The sequence below is a fragment of the Vespa crabro genome, chromosome 7 (assembly GCF_910589235.1).
Source record: "Vespa crabro chromosome 7, iyVesCrab1.2, whole genome shotgun sequence".
Lineage (NCBI taxonomy): Eukaryota > Metazoa > Arthropoda > Insecta > Hymenoptera > Vespidae > Vespa > Vespa crabro.
Window position 1 is genome coordinate 1,134,698 of NC_060961.1, and position 20,303 is coordinate 1,155,000.

At 28.5% G+C, this 20,303-nt stretch overlaps 3 protein-coding genes and 1 long non-coding RNA gene across 20 annotated transcripts; 2 read left to right on the top strand and 2 right to left on the bottom strand.

Moving 5' to 3' along the window:
• Positions 1-467: 467 nt before the first annotated feature.
• Positions 468-14,629, bottom strand: LOC124425393 (transient receptor potential cation channel trpm). Of its 17 annotated transcripts, none has more exons than XM_046965664.1 (22): positions 14,492-14,610; positions 13,588-13,750; positions 13,095-13,264; positions 12,414-12,523; positions 11,950-12,032; positions 10,913-10,969; positions 10,158-10,344; positions 9,872-10,085; positions 9,546-9,705; positions 9,319-9,455; positions 9,051-9,207; positions 8,794-8,956; positions 8,348-8,656; positions 7,654-8,200; positions 7,355-7,566; positions 7,098-7,265; positions 5,666-5,725; positions 4,407-4,619; positions 3,883-4,231; positions 3,562-3,707; positions 2,882-3,472; positions 468-2,752 (listed from the first exon to the last, which is right to left on the bottom strand). In XM_046965664.1, the coding sequence occupies exons 4-22, from the start codon at positions 12,474-12,476 to the stop codon at positions 1,586-1,588; spliced, it is 4,983 nt and encodes a 1,660-aa protein (XP_046821620.1). In that variant the 5' UTR covers positions 12,477-12,523; positions 13,095-13,264; positions 13,588-13,750; positions 14,492-14,610; the 3' UTR covers positions 468-1,585. The 17 variants fall into 17 exon arrangements, with proteins under 17 accessions (XP_046821620.1, XP_046821621.1, XP_046821618.1 ...); XM_046965665.1 differs by lacking the exon at positions 14,492-14,610 and adding an exon at positions 14,199-14,252; XM_046965662.1 differs by lacking the exon at positions 13,588-13,750 and having other exon boundaries at positions 14,492-14,629.
• Positions 14,630-14,746: 117 nt separating this feature from the next.
• LOC124425397 lies at positions 14,747-15,364 on the top strand. Its single transcript, XR_006942497.1, has 2 exons — positions 14,747-14,885; positions 15,130-15,364. It is a non-coding gene; the product is annotated as an uncharacterized LOC124425397 (long non-coding RNA).
• On the bottom strand, positions 15,006-16,730 carry LOC124425396 (polyglutamine-binding protein 1). The gene is made up of 6 exons (XM_046965681.1): positions 16,401-16,730; positions 16,133-16,242; positions 15,888-16,063; positions 15,637-15,817; positions 15,386-15,549; positions 15,006-15,272 (listed from the first exon to the last, which is right to left on the bottom strand). Exons 1-6 carry the CDS (start codon positions 16,468-16,470, stop codon positions 15,080-15,082), a joined length of 894 nt encoding a protein of 297 aa, XP_046821637.1. The 5' UTR covers positions 16,471-16,730; the 3' UTR covers positions 15,006-15,079.
• A 76-nt stretch (positions 16,731-16,806) lies between these two features.
• On the top strand, positions 16,807-20,195 carry LOC124425395 (elongation factor G, mitochondrial). The gene is made up of 9 exons (XM_046965680.1): positions 16,807-17,011; positions 17,097-17,255; positions 17,336-17,834; positions 17,926-18,190; positions 18,295-18,466; positions 18,554-18,844; positions 18,944-19,147; positions 19,282-19,593; positions 19,668-20,195. The coding sequence occupies exons 1-9, from the start codon at positions 16,937-16,939 to the stop codon at positions 19,929-19,931; spliced, it is 2,241 nt and encodes a 746-aa protein (XP_046821636.1). The 5' UTR covers positions 16,807-16,936; the 3' UTR covers positions 19,932-20,195.
• The last annotated feature ends 108 nt before the right edge of the window (positions 20,196-20,303 follow it).

Genomic DNA, 20,303 nt, shown 5'->3' on the forward strand with positions numbered 1-20,303 from the left:
GTTCCGTGGAACATATCCGCGTGATATGGTTCGCTTATAATGGTCCGTGAAGTCTGAGTCTGACGCAGTAGAAAGTGCGTTATAAGGCCCTATATATACATATACATATATATCTAAATATATATATATATATATATATATATATATATATATATATATGCATATATATGTCAAAATATGATAAAAGTATCCGGCAGTAAAGACAATAAAGCTGAGAATGACAGTAGTGAAGTCGATCCTAAATCGTATCTTTTTTATTTATATTTTTCTTTCTTTTATATTTTTTTTTTTTTGTTGTTGTAATATATTTTTAATACTAGAGAAAAAACACGAATTAATTAACATTATGCCTAGCATTTTGTTATCTTGTAAAATAAATAAGATTACGTAAAAACATTTTACATATATATATAAATATATATATATATATATATATATATATATATAATCTTTGATTTTTCGTTCTCTCATATGTATTACATTTTTAATAAATATTCGTAAACGTTTACAATTCCTGCTTAAAGCTTTTTAAAAGATATTTAGTTAAAAAAAGAAAAACTTTCTATATGAAATAAAAGCGCTAAGTACTATATATTGAAAAGTAAAATTCCAAATGTATGGTGACACTAAAGTGTTTATAACCATACAAATGTCGATAGTTTATTTATAATATTGTATTACTGTTTTATAGCCAACATATATATATATATATATATATATATATATATATATATGTATGTATATATAATAAACAGTAATATAATAATTTCCTAAGTACAAATGAAGAAGTAGTACATATTTTCGTTATGATCATATGAAAAGATCTCATAAATGACGATTTTTTTTGTCTTTTTCTTCTTTTCTTCGTTTTTTTTCCTTTTTTCTTTTTTTTTCTTTTTTTTTTTTTTTAATATATATAAAAAGGCTTAACAATCGATATTTTTTTTTCTTTTTTTTTTTTTTTATGGATTATTACGGTTGACATTGTACCACCAAAATAGGCACAAAAATTTATGCCATTAGTGAACTCTATATAGCTTCAAGTTCACAAAAGATACCAAAAGTGCTCACGTAAAAATGTCAAATTCTCAAAAGTGCCTTATCTTATAAACAAAATGTGTTATTATGTGTGCATTATTTGAACGTATTGAATACACTAAATGATCTTATTAGCGAATAAGAAGATATGAAAAAAAATGATCGTTCAATTGCTCGCAGAGCAATCGATCTAAAAAAAAAAAAAAAAAAAAAAAATAAGAAAGGCAAAGATTTTGCAAGACGGCAAAATTCTTTTACGTTCGCTCCATGCTCTTTAACGTTGGATATTATGAATTCTCTCGAGAAAATGAGAACTCTACGATTCATTGTACAAATTCGATTGATTACAATTAAAAAGAAAAATGTCTAACTAAGAGATACTTAAGCTATAGCCTCATTGAACCGGATCTCTCTCTCTCTCTCTCACAAACACACATACACGCGCGCGCGCGCGCACACACACACACATGCATGCATGCACACACGCATACACACACACACACACACAGTAAGTATACGTAGTGTGTGAATGATGTTTTGGATTACCTCAACACATAGTTTCAGAAGCTGGCGCTGGTACAGTACTCATATTCTTATCGCTAGGATCGGGAGATTCGGCGTCTCTTATCGCAGGTGGCCGTGAAAGTGTTTGCTCAATCTCTCTGGTAACGCTGATTGTAGGTGGTGGTCTACGAGAGTCTTCATCGATCGCAGAAGATCTTCGCAATTGACGATGTTCGTTGGATATGGCAAAGAAATTAGCAGTAGCACCATCCTCAGGTGGATTACTGGATTCATCTTCGTCCTCCTTGTAACGCCGTTGAATTAAATCTTCCATTTGTTGATAATCGCATTCCTCGGCATCCCTTAAATGTTCATTCTCTATTTGCCAAGCCATCTCAGGATTATTAATTTCCGATACATTTCTATTCCTTGATAATGGAGGCGAAACCGGTGGGGTTCTTGGTGGACTAAGAAGACCGCAATAACTTTCTAATTCGTCGGTAATACTAGTATATTCGGCGCGCATTGCTAAAAGGATTGATCTTTGTGTACTACCGGCCGAAGTTACGGACGATGGAATCACTGCAACGCGTGGTTCTGCCCATGTAACACCTCTTTGTATATTTGGCGGTGGAATCATTACCACGTCGTCGGATTCAGAACGAGTTCTACTATTTTGTCTAATTGGACGTTCGGTCGAGTCTTGTCTCAATGGTTCCGAAGCAGGAGCTTCGCTACTAACTTCCCTCTCTAATGATACTTCTTTTTTTATCGTCGATTCCACTTCTCCTACATCTTTGCTCACTTCGCTTTCTTGGCTTGCAGTAGTCTTAACGTCTTCTTGAACATTCTGAGGATCGACGATGCTCACAGAGGAATCGTTTCTACTTAGATTCTCACGAGACGTTATCGTTTCAGAATTTTTCAAGGCATCGTCCTCCAATGGTTGTTCTATGTTTAAGAAAGTGGCATCTGTTTGAGAACGCAAAAGCCTTTTACGTCGTAATATGAGACTAGGTAATTGGGTATGAGAGTCAGTCTCTGAAAAAGCATCCGATCTTTCGGAGACTCTACGTTGACGAATGTCTATATCAAAAGTAGGAAATCCTTCGTTGGGCATGTGAGTTGCCATGAAACGATGTATTACGCCAAGATGTGCCAATGTTTGTTCGCTTAATTCTTCCAATTTGCGAATACGAAATTCTACGGCCTAGAAAATTCAATATCAAATATTTAATAAATTTTTATAACATTTTTATATATTTCTCATAGCTTTTTTTCTTTTTCTTCTTCCTTTTTTTTTTTCTCTCTTAATCATCGATCGATTAATTTAAATTACCTGAAGCGAAGCATTCTGAGTATGTTCCTTTTTATCAATATCTTCTATTTTCTGATGCATATTTTCAACCCTTTCCGTTGTAATTTTAACCCGTTCTTCGGTAGACATTTGTAATTTGAGTTCTTGCTCACGAAAATATCCCTCAACGCAATCTTCTTCAAAATCATATAAACGTTCCATATCGTCAGCCTCAAGAAATAGTTTGAGACCATTGTCGCATGTTTCACCTGTACTCCTTTTACCTCGCGTCAGGTGTCTCAATAAATATTTTACTAATAAATATATATGGCAGACCGCGATAAGAGGCGGAGGTAAAACTGGTTTTTGTTCATATTCCATCACAACCGTAAAACGTTGGAACATCCATACTTGATGTGCAACGGCATTAACCTCGTTGAATATATTATTGAAAACCGCGATTAACAAATTTATTAATAATATGTTCGCAACTAAAAGATATACGGACATAACTGCTGGTGTTATCCAACGACCTGGAAGACATTCCGGCATGCCTGGTTCATTTCCACAATCTGGATCTATATTGTCCGCATACACTTCTCCGTAAAGCATGAAATAAGGTTCCATAAAAATCTATAATAGAGAAAAAAATAAATGTCTATTAAATATAAATATTCATTATGAAATAATTTTCTATAAATGCTGAAAAATAAAATACGTACATCACGGACTATTCGCCATTTTGGCTCTGCATTAGGATTTAATATAGCTTGTCTTGATACTCCAAAACTCATGAGAACAACTAATAAGAGGACCACGAAATATATCATGTTTTTTACCATTTTCCCCATCATTGTGACCAATGGACCTATTCAACAATAATTATTGTTTACAATTACGAAATATACTATATATATATATATATATATATATATATACACACACAATAAATTATATTGTATTTAAATATACTTATAGATGGCATATTTTGGAATTTTCAAAATTATATGTATTTAAAATATAAATTTTTAAATAAGACATACCTAGATATTTGTTGACTCCAAGAATATTAAGTATTCTTAAATACCAATAAATACAATCAACGCAATATATAACTCGACCTACATCAAAAGTTGAATGGCGTAATCTCAAAGCAAGTCCAATTTGAAAAAATATTATAGCGGCTGCGTCGCAAGGATTCCACATGTTCCAGGCCCAAACGCTAAATTTATGTGAGAGCTTTGCCGGTTCTGACGTTGCTATTTCGCGTACTTTCTCACATCCCAATGTACAGATATAAGAAATTGCATAGATTTCTGCTAGTGATGGATGTTCGCCCATTTGTATAAGTATACAATACGAAAATAAAAGTAAAAAGACAATATATGCTATCTGAAAATGAAATAGTAGACCAAATATTAAAGCAATGTAGAGTTATAAATAAAAAATTAATTATTATTTATATCAAACAAAAATATATTAATTTCCTAAAAGGAATTGCATTAATAAAATCATTAAAAAAAAAAAAAAAAAAAAAGAAAAAATTGTGATCCTTAAATATACTTACAGCATTGGCCCAAAATTTTGTAATTGGTGCTGTATAAAATTCATACAATTTTTTCTTCAATCGTAATGGTCTACTGTTTTTGTTGTCATAATAGTCCGAACGAATGCCATAAGCTCGATGTGTTCCTTCATCATTATCTGCCAATACTTTGCCATTTTCTTGTACAATCGTTTCTTTTACAACTGTTGTAGAATGTTCACTGCTAATTAAAGCCTACACAAAAGCACATTAAGCGTGAGAAATTTCATATGTATAATACGGGACATCACGTATTTCATAATAATAACTGTATGGACAATTATTTTCTTTTTTTTTTTTATTTCGTTGACAAAGTAGCAGCAAGACTCATATGAAAATTTGACATATGAATAAACAAAAATTACATAAAATTTGTAATGAAGACGACGACAACATATTAAGCTATTAGTAATATGCATTCATGATTAAATACAAAATAGAAGATGGATAAAATGACAAATTACATTCTAAGATTAGAAAGTTATGTAAAAATAACAGACAATATTTAGATTTTGTAATATGCAGGATATGAAAGGTAGTGACATAAATGTGACAAAACATATTTTCAGGTATCGAGAAAAAGAGAAAACTGAAAAAATATTTACTTTCAATTATATAAACAACAATGGATAGATCGTTGAAAATAATATTATCTTTATGAATTCTTATATAAACATACATTTTTAAAGGAAACAAGATTTATTCAAAGAGGGCTTCATTGGAATATAAAACACATTTGTAAAATGAAGCAGTTACACTAAGCATGCTAACAGTATTCTCTAGTTGCAGTTTAGTAAATTAATACTTTAAAATAAATGAACTCATAACAAGGAAGCTCACAAGAAAATTTAAACAATTGTGAAACCTTACTCACATTTAAGAGTAACAAAAAAGGAATAGAATGCAAAATTAATTTTTTTTCAAATATATATATATATATATGGAAGATTTTTTGATATTTCTTGTTTTTTTTTTTTTTCTTTTTTTCTTTTTTGATAATTACTTTTATTTCAAAACATAGTACTGATCCACACGTTCTTCTTTAATTTGAATTGGACATTTTCACTATACGTTTTCACTACAAGAAAAATTTAGTGGACAAACAAGAGAACATAGTGCGGATAAAATTATGCCTAACGATATGAAGAAACATATAAACAAAAGCAGCCAGAAGGTGCATCAGAAAGTGCATAATTGTTTTTATAGAGAGAATCGCTGCGCTCAGGTTAGTATAAATATACCTTAATGCCTTGATGGCTGCTGCATTTGTTGCGTATGCTGAGGCTCCTGCGCAGACGTTTCTAAAAAATAATTATTATGCATACCCACACAGTCTACGTATTAACAACTGATGAGTACCCTCTTAATGTGTTTAATAACATATGTTTTCAAGCGCTTAGAAAATAGAAATACACTGAAAATAATACAATTACTCATTCAACATAATCTCTATATTCTACTACACATTAATAATACTGCCTATATGTATAATATATATGTGTATATACTATATGAGCAATATGAATAATGAATAAATATTGTCAATCTCAATTATTCCAACTTCAATAAAACTGAGTTTTATATTACCTTCACTTTTAAATTGAGACAATGCAACTTGAAACATTGTTTTTAAAAAGGTTTACTAATTCTTATGGCTCATGAGACAATTTTACAACAAAACATTCCAATCAATACATTCCAAATCGCTCATATCAGGCATTAGTGATATTTTTAATAAATATTATTAGAGATAATAAATGGTTTAAAATTATAAATGAGGATAAAATTTGTTAATATTAAAAATATTACTTTTAGAAAATATTAAAGACAAAATAAGTTTCAAGGAATAAAATTAAAAAAAAAAAAAAAAAAAAAAAGAAAGAAAGAAAGAAAAAAAAAGAATATTTTTTATTTATTTAAACGATGAATTATGTAAAGCAATATATAATAATTAAAAAAAATATATTTATTAATCGGTATTGGCGAGTGACATTTTCAATAATATGATAAATATTATATGATTTTATGAAAGAGAGATTAAGCTTTTCAAATTTGAACGATAAACTAAAGAAAAAAAAAAAAAAGAGAAAATGTACTTAATGTTTTTATAGTGCTACTTTAGTCATAAGCAAATAATGTATTATTGTAAATGCAAAGCTTACAGAAGCTACGTGTGCATCCTGTACAATATTGTAACTTTAAAACCAGCCACCAGTGTTCTGAGTTCATAATTAGTAACAAAAATACATTTTTAAGGAAAAAGATATTTCTCTTTAAAAATATAATTATTTTTTTATCATTATATGATATAATTATTATAGTATAATTATTATTTCCTTTATAAATGTTAATATGTATATATATATATAGAGAAAGAGAGAGAGAGAGAATGAGAGAGATATGATAAAATTGATACATTGATTTCATTTTAAAAATGATTGATAAATGAAAGTTAATTTTATTTTATGGATGATATATCTTTTAATTTTCAAACTATTAATATAAAGAAATATATATATATATATATATATATATATATATATATATATATATATATATATGAAATTAAATATATAAAAATGCATAAACATACTTTTGATAGGACACTTAGTCGCATAGTCATAAAAAATGACTAAGACGCCAGGCACTTCGATAAATTTAACGTATATTTACCTCAACATCCGGGCCATTTGATGTACCATGTTCTGAATCACTATCTTCTTTTTCATCTTCAAGAGCAATCAAATGTTCCTCTTGCGTTTGCGGCATTAATTGTAATTCCTCTCTACTTTTAAATTCCAGCCGTGATATATAAACAGGACACAACAGACCAAGAACAACCTTTGCATAAAGATACACAATTAAAGAATTTTTTTTTTTTGCAAAAATTCCATCGTGATCCAATTAATTAAATTAATTTTCATGTTTACCTTTAAATTAGTATTTTTACGAGTACGAAGACCACCCATCCATAAATCTGCTAAAATGATTTGACTACAAGGATGCGCTAAAAGTGGACGATGATTAGCAGTAACTGCAAGTGATAAACAAGTTTGACCAGACCAATTTTGAAGTTCTGATGTTAATAATTGTTGTGTTTGATCATCGTCTTGTCGATAGCAGTAATCCAATAACTCCAAAGCTGTTTCAACAAAATAAAATATTATTAATAGTTATATATATATATATATTTTTTTTTTTCACTTTCAACAAATTAAATTGATTGTACCAATATTTTCAAATTCCTTTCCATAACCACGTAATTCATCGTAAACTTCCGTTTCAAGGTCATCTTCTGCAGCTTCATGAGCCATTGCTTTATATAATTTCAAGGCAACAAGTGCTTTGGCCAATGCTTCTTCTCCATGTTGCCACATTAACAAAGCCATTTGTTGTCTTTTTGTTAATACTGCCCAAATAAGTAATTCATTGAACGGATAATCAAAAAGTGGTGTATCTCTATTAGCAGGAACAGTTTCGGCGAGCAAACTCATTGTCAAACTGTCTGATTTATTACCAGATCCTGAATAATAACGAGTACCAGAACTTAAAACACAACTATTCCGATGCATATGTTGTTGCTGTCCACCAGATCTTTTCATTACTTTGGTATAAATCACACGAAATCTTCTACGTGTATATTGTGCACGATAAGCTCCACCCATGAGTTTGTTGATTACTAATCCAATATCATGTAATGTATACATGTACCCACGTGGAATATTAGGCCGTACATCTCGCAGAATATAGCCTAATGTATTCGATGGGCCTTCTTTCTGATTAATCAAAGAGGAAACAAAAAAAAAAAAAAAAAAAAAAAAGAAAAAAAAAGAAAATTATTGATTATATCATAATAGTTAATAATATATCTTGATGTATAAAAATATAAACATAATAATATTCTAAAGTGATAAAGGACCTACTGTGTTATAAAGTTCTTCCAAACGAGGTATAGATAAAAATTTTCTCATGGATACGCCATTTTCCAAAAGTAATTTAACGAAATCGATTCTATCGTGTTGTAAAGCTTGCATCATAGCTTGCTCCAATGCACCCGCCGGCCATTTTTGACCATATACAAAAATTTCACTACGAGCTATGTCCACTCTATTCCATATTAAAGACAATGATAATTGTTCGGCTGGAGATAATTGTTTGGATTTAAATAAAGCTGTTAATATTGTTTGATCCAATTCTTGTGGACGATCTTGCGTTATCCTGAATACGGTTATCTGAAAATAAATAATATTATTTATTTATTTATTTTCTTTCTTTTTCTTTTTCTTTTTAGTTCGATTATACCGAACGCTCCTTGCTGTCATATCCAATGAGCTTTGTTATAAATATTATGTTTTATTGAATATCATACCAGATGTTTCTTACGGGTACATTGGAGTAATTCAGAATACAATTGATTTGTTTGTTCAACAGAAACTTTAAAAGTGCGTTTAATGGTTTCCAGAAGATGTTCTCTCATACTTTCCAACGGTCCTTCACCATCTCCAGTTTCACCATCTCCTTCACTAGCATATCTATAAGATTAAATATAATTTTTCTCTTTTTATAGATGAAATATTTTATAAGTATTTAAAGGAATGTTTTAATTAACTTTTAGTTAAGTATTACTTGTGCATAAAAGCGATGAGATCAGCTGCACGTCCTGATCCATCGCAAACAACAACAGGAACTGGAGGAACATCTGTAACATATTCTAATACCGAACGTATCGTGTTTGTTCCTCCTTCAATTACTAATGCCACTACAGGTATGCTACTGTGTGTATCTGTAATAATAATTTTATGTTATAAAATTAAAATTATATATAAGTGTATCGTCTATTATGTTTCATTGCTAAAATACCAAATAAGCATATTTCTATCGTACTAGGACTCACACGGCTGTAGTTTTAAATTAGATATATATTTTTCTAATTTTCTACGCAATACAATTTCTGCTCCATATCGACCTTCAGTACCATTATCCACCAATAAAAAGTAAGCATGTCGGTTATTCAGAACTGTGTATTTAGTCCTAGGAAAAAAAAAAAAAAGAAAACAAAGAGGTCTATTAATATACATATTAAGATATAATTTGTGTCGTAAAGAAAATTATTTTTTTTACCAAGGAGAAGAAAGGCAATCATATGGTACCTCTTCACCACGTCCTATTAATTCGTGATTTTTATCTAATACCCCCCATGGAGCTATACCTATGCTTACTACTCGACCCTGTCGTTGTGATCGTTCTAATAGCAAAGCATCGCCAACTTGACGTGTAACTCCTAAAATATAAATGTTAATTAAAAAAAAAAAAAAAAAAAAAAAAAAGAAAAAAATATTATGAATACGATATTATAAAGAAGAAAGAATGATTACGATGATACCAGTAAGATATTTCTTATTCGGTCGATTTTTTTTTATTAATCGTCATTAAATTATACAACAAACCTGTATTTGTTCCTCCTGTGAAAATCCAAGCTCCAGTTGTTTTAGCAGCTTTCAATAAACCTTTACGTAAAACTTTTTTCAAACTTGGCTGTAATTCAAAATTTGGTCGGCCACCATGAACAGTAATTAATAATTTAGGTAATCCTAAATTCCATTCTCGACACAATAATTGTACTATAGGTTCTGGCCGAGTATCATGAGCTAATCTTACATACTAAAAACATATTTGATATTGTTATATGATTATAAAAATATAATTATAAATTTTATGTAATATTGATTATACTTGTGCTTTAGTTGGATGTGGTCCACCTTGAAATTCAATAGTACCATATGCATCGGTTGGATAAGGATTTGTATTTTTTCCTGGAGACCATTGCTCACGTTCTTTTTCTATGGAACCACTGTTGGCATAACTTGGAACATCTGCTCCAGTCCCACAATGGTATGTATAAGAATAACCACAACAACATCTGTAATTACAAATTATAGTTATTTGTCTTTATAAACAATGAATTATTTATTTGATAGAGAAGTTCTCAAACCATACCTAATGCTTAGCTCTTTAAATTAAGATTTTATATATATAATAATATTAATATAATAATATAAATATAATATTATATATATATATTTTTTTTTCTTTAAATTCACTTAATTTTCTTACATAATATAATAATTATTTTGATACATACTGCTGTATTGCATTTAATATTTCTTTGCGTATGCTATAAAGTATGACATTCCCATAATATACTTTCAGGATTTTTGGAACTGGATAACACGATCAAAAGTTAATTATAACGCATGAGAAATAAGCTATGAACATATGTGTGTATACACATATGCAATAAATGTCAGTCACTAAACATAAAGCAAAATAAAAAGTAAAAGAAAAAACGAATGAATTTCACGAATGAATTATTATATTCATTACAAATATTAATATAATAAATAAAATATATTAAGAATGAATTTTATGATCATAAGAAAGCAGCATACGAAATGACGATTATAGCAGAATCCACAATGAAACCTCACCTGGAAGAAGTGATCACATCGTATTCTGCATTCTTATCTCCCTGTACTTCTGTGAACCTATAAACGGAATGAAATCAGGAAAAATAAATCAAATGGAAATGAATATACAAAAACACAACATTGAACGTATAAATAATTGAAAAAAAATCATAAGTTAAATATATCACAACACAATATAATATAAATTAAATCTGTTTTTTTTTTCTCTCTTCTTCCATAAAATAAATATGATATATAAAACAAATGAAACACATTGTTATTGTAATTGAATGAATTATTAAAATAAAACTTATGGATATTGAAAAGACGTAAAAAAGATATTTTTTTTTTACATTATTGTACATTGAAATGAAATATGTTAGAAATAAAAGATGTGTGCATGACAAGTTTGGCTTCAATGTTTGAAAAAGACTTGGTACAATAAATAAGAAAGCTAGTAAAGCAGTTAGTGACAGCCAAGATGATGTAACATATTCTCTAGTTTCCAACTCACTAGAATGATGTAATAGAGTATTAAAAATAAGTACACAAATAATACAATTTTGAATTACATTTTTTAATTCACGACTTGTTAAAAAACTATTCTTAAAATAAGTAGATTAAATTATAAAACACACTGAATAGCACACGCCGAATTCTGATTTATAATGCATCTAAAATTCTTAGTTAAAATAGTGATATAATTATAGTGATATACATATGCAGTGCATATACTTACAAAGTATGTCTATGTATTATTTAAAAAATATGTTTAGTAATAGATTAAAAATACATACACTACAGCCCATATAATCTATTTTTATCTAATTGAACAATATTATATATTATTAGAATGATTTTTATTTTTGAGAACTCTCAAAACAGTACATTTTCTAAATGCCTTATCATGTTATATAATATATAAATTTGTAAAATAGAACTATTGTCTATTTGATATAAAATAAAATACATAAATACATAGTTCACACCCATAAAGAATTATAAATGTAATATATTTATAATTATCCAATAAATATAACAATAATGTATATTTTTACCTATGTTCATCCTTAGCACTTGGAATAAACTTGGAACATTCTCTTTTTTGAAAAGTTGCTTCTATCCAACTGCGTTCGGTTGCCTGAAATATAAAATATAGAGATATAACATGCACATACATACATACATACATACATACATACATACATACATACATACATACATATATATATATATATATATATATATATATATATATTTATATATATCGATCATTTGAAACTTAATATATTTTACTTTTATTATAATACATAAATAGAAGAAAATCAATAATTTTTTCATAGTAGTCTTTAATGATCTATAACATGGCAATAGAGTACTATAAGATAAAATACCTGAAGTAAATCCTTGTTAATAATTTAAATGAAAAGAATTAAAAAGAAAAGAAAAAAAAGAACAAATAAAAAAAAAAAGGAAGAAAAAATTACAATGGCAAAAAAAGAAAAAAAAATACATATTATACCTTTGCCTTTTTTCTCTTGACTTTAGGAGTATTTGCACCGCAAATAATATTTCCAATTGCCATGATGATACATGGAAATGCAACTCTTGTGATCACTAAATCTAATCAGTCTATAAATTTGACAATATAAATTCCATTGATAAATAATAATTAAAACATATTAAATTAATCGGTTAGAACATAAACAAAACGATGATACATATATATATTATTACAAAAAAAAAAAAAAAAAAAAAAAGAAAATAAAAAGAAAAGAAAATATCATTATAAAAACAACAAATAAAGAATAATACAAATGCAATAAGAAAAAAGTTAATGTATCTCTTTGAAATAATTCTCAGAATATTGTAATTATGAATACTTACTAGAGCTAATAATAATGAAGACTTACTACCACCACATGTCATAAAGATAAGATAAATTAAAAAGATAAGAATAATAGACATCAGTGAAAGTACTTCAGGAAAATATTTTTGCCATACAAATTGAATTGGATTATAAGTCCATGTTATTTGGATATATTAGACCAAAAGATAAAAAATATATATATACATATAAAAAAAAAAAAAGGAAAAAAAAGAAAAGAAGAAATGAGAAAAAAGAAAGGAGAAGAGAGAAAAACAAAACAAACAGGATTAGAAATAATTAATATAAAACTATATACATCCATTGGAGTCTTACCATTCGGCTGGATTTATTCTTATCTATCATTCCTATGTGCACATAACGCTTTTAACATCCACGATAGATGTGGATATTTTCTCAAAGGAGTCATGAGAATCACATGATTTGACTACGATATGATACAATAATAATTATTTCACATAAAAATCCCAATTAATTGGAGACATCTGCTGAAAAAAAAAAGAACAAAAAACAGAATAAGGAATGAAAATAAAAATCTCACGCATGATATATATATATATATATAAAATTGAAGAGTATTAAAATAGTTATGAAATGACGAACATTGAACACGGATCATAATATAACAATAAAAATAAATTGAATTGAATATTGCACAATAAAACGTAATTATCTATGGCAAATGTTTCGCATTGCGTGCCATATCGGTGTTATTTCGAACGATTCTTTTATTTTCTTTTTTTTTTTTTTCCTCTCACAACTAAACGTCTACGTAAGGATTTAAATACAATGGATAATAAACACGTACGAATGATAACATCCAAATTTGAAATCGAACGGCGGGAAACGAAGAGCCTGTCATACCTGTCCGTTGTATGCCTAACGACGAGCTAACCTTTCTGTCACGTTTAATTCACGGGATTGCACATGATCCGTTCGCGTCTTATAATATTCGAAGGATCGAAGTTAAACTGGAGCAGAAAATAATTATTCATGGACTTCTTCTCTCTTTTTTTTTTTCTTTTTCTTTTCTTTTTTGCTAGAGAGACGCGTGAAGAAATATTGAAAATAGAGATAACGAATATGAAAATATATAAACGTTTTGACCGAATCGAAAGAATAGAGATAAGATCCTTCGTTGATTATTGTAGTGCATCACGCGCGTGCATCTAACATAAAGAAAAAAAAAAAACAAAAAACAAAAAAAAAAAAAAAAGAAAAAAAAAAGAAAGAATATGTATAAACTGTTATCGGTTATTTCTTTCTTTCTTCGCTTTGTTTTTTTTTTTTTTTTCCTTTTTTTATTCTATCTTCTTTTCTTTTCTTTCACTTGGAAAATTCCTTCAGCTATTTGATAACTATTTTTGCGTTGGTGTTCGATCACTGCCTTGCGAATAAATTGAATTCACTTTGTCGTACCAAACAATTAACACCAATCACTGACGTTTGCAGAAACGTTCACGATGCACCCTGATAACGTTCCGAGATACATGTGTGTACGGAAAAGATGATATATATATATATATATATATATATATATATATCACCTATTTATATATATATATATATATATATATATATATATATATACATATATATATATAAACTTTCTCTGGGTGCTCGCTTGATTTTTTCGTTTCCTTTTCTGCGCATTAACTACCAAGAGTCCATCCGTTTCTTTCTATCGTAAACATTTTAAACAAAGAAATTACCATTTTCTCTTTACTCTCATTTAAACACTATTCGCACAATATCTCATGTGAACACTTTTAATTGCAACCCTTTTATCGCGTGCCAAACTGCCTCCCTTGCGAATATCGAGTACGCTCCCCCGCATCGTTCAACGATAAACTAGGCCAAGATCACCTTTAACCTCTACCAAGCGAATTAAATCTATTGGCAATACTGCGATATGAGATTAAACGCGGAAGAAAAATTTTTTTTCTTTTCATTTCATAACACGTATGGTTCCATATAAAGGGATGCGGTTGTGGGGGGGAGGGAGGAGGAGGAAGGAGTGAAGAATTTAATTATTAATCGACGATTTTCTTTTTCGCGATATATTCATTTTATTGTAACATAAAAGTTGAAATTGGTTAGGACAAGGTTATGTATTGTAATTTTATTCGAGTTTTATATTTGAAATAATCGAATAATAATGATAACAATGGTTTTCAATATTAATAAGAAAATTATAATATACTTCAAATTAATATGGTTGATACGTATGATTTAGAAAAAAATAATTTATTTGGATCAGATGAACATTGACAGTGGAAAAAAACATTTATTATATTTATTCATTCTGGTTTTTCAGGAAACGATACTTTAGGTTTACCATTATTTTCAGATTCCGGTTTACTTGCTCTATTTGATCTAAGAACTGCGCCTGGACTTGGATATGGTCTCATTTGATAAAGTGGCCCCGAAGCTGTAGTATCTGCACCTGTCTTAGCTTCGTTATGTCTAGCTAATCCATCTGACCATTTTCCTCTATAAGACATTAAAAAAAAAAAAAAAGAAAAAAAAATTGCGTTTTGTCATAAGAAATGCAAAAAAAAAAAAAAATACAGTATGAAGTATAATAGGTGTATTTTTTTTTATACCTTGGAATGTCACTGTAGGACGCTGGATCCATAGGATCCAAAGTACGATCCTTTTTGTCTTTGTTTTCAGGTTTATCTAATCTTTGATGTCTTTTATTGTCTGCACCTTTATACTTGCCTCTATTTTCTATTTTACGCTCTCTTTTTGGTTCAGCTTCGTCTACCTGTATATAGAATGATTCCAAAATTTATGATAAATAATGTACATATTTATATATACATAAGATAAGTGAAAAAACACAAGTATTTACTTCCATAGGTTCTTGTTCACTTCCACTATCATCACTTGACATATTATCATCTTGATCAGCTGCTTTAAGATGTAATTCTTCACGTAACTGAGATGCCGGTTGAGATATTTGACATTTAGGATGACCAGGTGGTAACCAAGCAACTAAATCTGATGACCAATCCCAATAATAATGCTGGCCTCTATATTTTCATGTTAATGATATATTATAAATTAATCACCATTTAATAATATATTAACATGTTTACTTACGATCCTGGATCATATACTGCTTTCCATGTTTCTGGTAAAGGATACCTCTGTATTAATTTCATTTGACGTTTCAAATATTTATCTGAAGGTTGAATATGACCAAGTCCCCATAACTCTTTACATTTTTTTGTACATTCATGATAAATATTATATTTATTAGGACAACCACTGTAACCCTGTAAAAAATATATCACATAAGATCTTTTCATTAATAAACTTAAATTTCATATTAAATTTATCCTTACCATAAATTTTTGAGAAATATCAATTTCAGTAATTTCATCCTTGGCATTATCATAATCCTCAGCAATTACCTCCTCGTGCACCTTTTTTTTTGCTTCTTTCTTTGTAGAATCTATAAATTTAATATGAAGATAATATAAGTAAATGATATAAAGAAGCTAAGCTATTATTTTTTTCTTTTCTTTCAATTTTTTTTTTTTTTCTTTTTATAGAACTTATGTTTGACAATGAATTTCAATTGTAAACAATTATTTTAAGGTTATGTCATACCATGTTTTTCTGAACCCGATATAAGTCCACGTTTTGCAAGACGTGCAACTAAGGCAGCAGGTAATGGCATTATTATTTCCAATATTATTCTTACACTTTTATTTTAATAAACATGTAAAATATAAACTTATAAAGTATACGCCAATGTCGTTTTGTATAGTGTACGATAAAATTGTGAAATAATTAATAATTGTTCTTGGAAATTATGAACATAAGATAGGATTGTTAATAAATAATGATAACTTTCGATATAATGTAAAATTATTTAAGTCACATTAAAAAATTAATCATTTCTTTTAACTTTCACGCTTTCAATTATTATCGATTAATGCTACATGATCGATAGGATAATAAACTAAAGTAAGCTAGTAGTTCAAAGTATATAAGAGATAGCGCTTTTTTCAATGTAGGTACATTCGTCCTTTCATTCGTATAGTTAGTTTTATAATATTCTTAATATATTAAAAAAAAAAAAAAAAAAAGTATTTGACGTGAAATTACGTGAAAGCACAAAAAAAGAAAACAGTTGAAACATCATGACAATAATAACAGTTTTAAGTCGGTCTATAAATTTGAGCCGATTATCGCAATTGAATATATGTAGTTCCAAGGTAAAAATTCTAACCTCTTTATAATTGGATAATAATCCAGATAAAAATAACTTGATATGATTTGACTTTGTCATTAAATTTACAGCAAAATGTACGATTTTGGTCAACTCATGCAAAATTTGCTGAGCATAAATCTATCGAAAAGATCAGAAATATTGGTATATCTGCTCACATAGATTCTGGCAAAACGACATTGACAGAACGTATATTATATTATACTGGACGTATAGAAGAAATGCACGAAGTAAATACTTACAAATACTTATCAGTTATTCTTTATTTCATTATATATTATTATATTATATAAAATTGTCATTATAATAGGTAAAAGGTAAGGATAATGTTGGTGCTACGATGGACAGTATGGAATTAGAAAGACAAAGAGGAATAACTATTCAATCTGCTGCAACTTATACATTATGGCAGGATCATAATATTAATATTATTGATACGCCTGGACACGTAGATTTTACTGTAGAAGTAGAAAGATCTTTACGTGTATTGGACGGCGCAATATTGGTTTTATGTGCGGTCGGGGGTGTTCAATCGCAAACTCTTACTGTTAATCGTCAAATGCAAAGATACAATGTACCATGTTTAGCATTCATAAATAAATTAGATAGAATGAGCGCTAATCCAAGAAGAGTATTAGAACAAATGAGAACAAAACTAAGACATAATGCAGCTTTTATTCAATTACCTATTGGTTTAGAAAGTAACTGTAAAGGAATAATAGATTTAATTTCTCAAAAAGCATTATATTTTGATGGCAATTTTGGAGAAAAAGTAAGGGAAGATGAAATTCCTAAGAATATGAGAGTTGGTATGTAAGAGAATATATGTTGATTTTTTTTCTTTTATATATATATATATAATTGATAAATATTAATAAATCGTGTATAATGTATTTGCAGAAGCAGATGATACGAGATTAGAATTAATTGAACATTTGAGCAATGTCGATGATGTGTTTGGTGAATTGTTCTTAAACGAGATAAAACCTACAGAAAAAGATATAAAGGATGCAATAAGAAGATCTTGTTTAAAAAGAACATTCACTCCTGTTCTCGTTGGAAGTGCTTTAAAAAATAAGGGAGTCCAGCCATTGCTAGATGCAGTTATTGATTACTTACCAAATCCAGGCGAAATTGAAAATTTGGCTTTTGATGAGAGCACTGGGTAAAATTTATTTATCAATATATCAATTTATATTTAACAATTAATTAAATGATTATTTTGTAATAATGTAATTTGTAAAATAATTTTTTTTTTTTTATTCACAGCGATGAAAGTAAGAAAATTATTTTAAATCCTATGCGCTCTGACAAGCATCCCTTTGTCAGTTTAGCTTTTAAATTAGAACTTGGAAAATTTGGACAATTAACATACTTTCGATGCTATCAAGGAATGTTGAAAAAAACAGATTTTATTTATAATACTAGAACAAATAAAAAGGTTTGTTTGCTTTTTATAAAAACATATATAATTTACATTATTAATTTTAAATATATATTTTAAATATATATATATAAACATATTTAGGTGCGCGTAGCTAGATTAATTCGTCTTCATGCAAATCAATTGGAAGACGTTGATTCAATTTATGCTGGAGATATCTTTGCATTATTTGGCATAGATTGTGCATCAGGTGACTCCTTTGTTACCAATCCAAAGTTACAGTTATCTTTGGAATCAATTCACGTGCCCGATCCTGTTGTATCTATGTCAATTCAAGTAAAAAATAACAAAGATCGTGAATATTTCTCGAAAGGTATATCAAGATTTACAAAGGAAGATCCGACGTTCCACTTTTACTATGATGCAGATAATAAGGTAATAACGTGTAAAAAAAATTTCAAGATTTTTCATATTGATTATATCCGTATAATAATAAACGTAATAATGTTAAAAAAAAACAACAAACGTTTTTAGGAAAATATAGTTTCTGGAATGGGCGAACTTCATTTAGAAATCTATGCGCAAAGATTAGAACGTGAATATAATTGTCCGGTTATACTTGGTAAACCTAAAGTTGCATTTCGTGAAACATTACGAGAACCATATAATTTTGATTACCTTCACAAGAAACAATCTGGTGGAGCGGGTCAATATGGACGTGTGATTGGTATTTTGGAGGTAAAAGAATACTCATACATGCATATATATATATATATATATATATATATATATATATATATATATATATGTATGTATATAAACAATATATTTTTTATTAGAGGATTACGATTAGAAAGAAAAATTATTTTTAGCCATTGCCTGCTGAACAAAATACTGAACTTCTATTCTCGGATGAAACCGTCGGAATGAACATTTCAAAACAATATATACCTGGTATTGAAAAGGGCTTCAGATTTATGTGTCAGAAAGGATATCTCAGCGGACATAAATTATCTGGCTTGAAATTTAGATTGATTGATGGTATGCAGCATTGCGTTGACTCTTCGGATTACGCTTTTAATTTAGCTGCTCAAGGAGCCATGAGAGATGCATTCGAATCAGGTTCATGGTATATCTTAGAGCCCATTATGTTAGTAGAAATAATAGCACCGGAAGAATTTCAGGTAAGATATATCCAATGATATCAAATTTTAATCAATATTGAATTTAATCGGATAAATTATTTTTTTATACTTAGGGTGTCATAATAGGACATGTTAATAAAAAGCGAGGCATTATAGTTAACACAGACGTCAATGAAGGATGGTTCATTATAAACGCTGAAATACCTCTTAATGATATGTTCGGTTATATAAGAGAATTACGAAGTTCGACCGAAGGCAAGGGTGAATTTACTATGGAATATTCAAGATACAGTCCATGTGGATTAGAAGTACAAGAAAAAATAATTTCGGAATATCAACAATCTTTAGAATTAGGAATACAGCAAAAAAGAAATTAGGTTGATAACAAATTATTAGGATCAAATCAGAATTGCATATATCATACAAACACACACACACACATATACATATAAATATAAAAGTGATATAATTTAATTATTAATAATAAGCGAATTAATTATAATTAATAAAACTGATCGATAACATTCAAAATATTAAACGACTATGATATAAATAGCGTTCCACCGTAGATATTAATGTAAGAATAATAAGAAATGTTATATAATTTGTAAAATAAATTTTACGATTGTAATGCGATGGAATATTTTGAAATATGTTATATAAATCGAATAAGCAGTTATAAATAGCATTTGAAAATTACCGCCAAACGTTCGTGTGGAAGGTTTGTAGTAGCGCCATCTTGAATAATC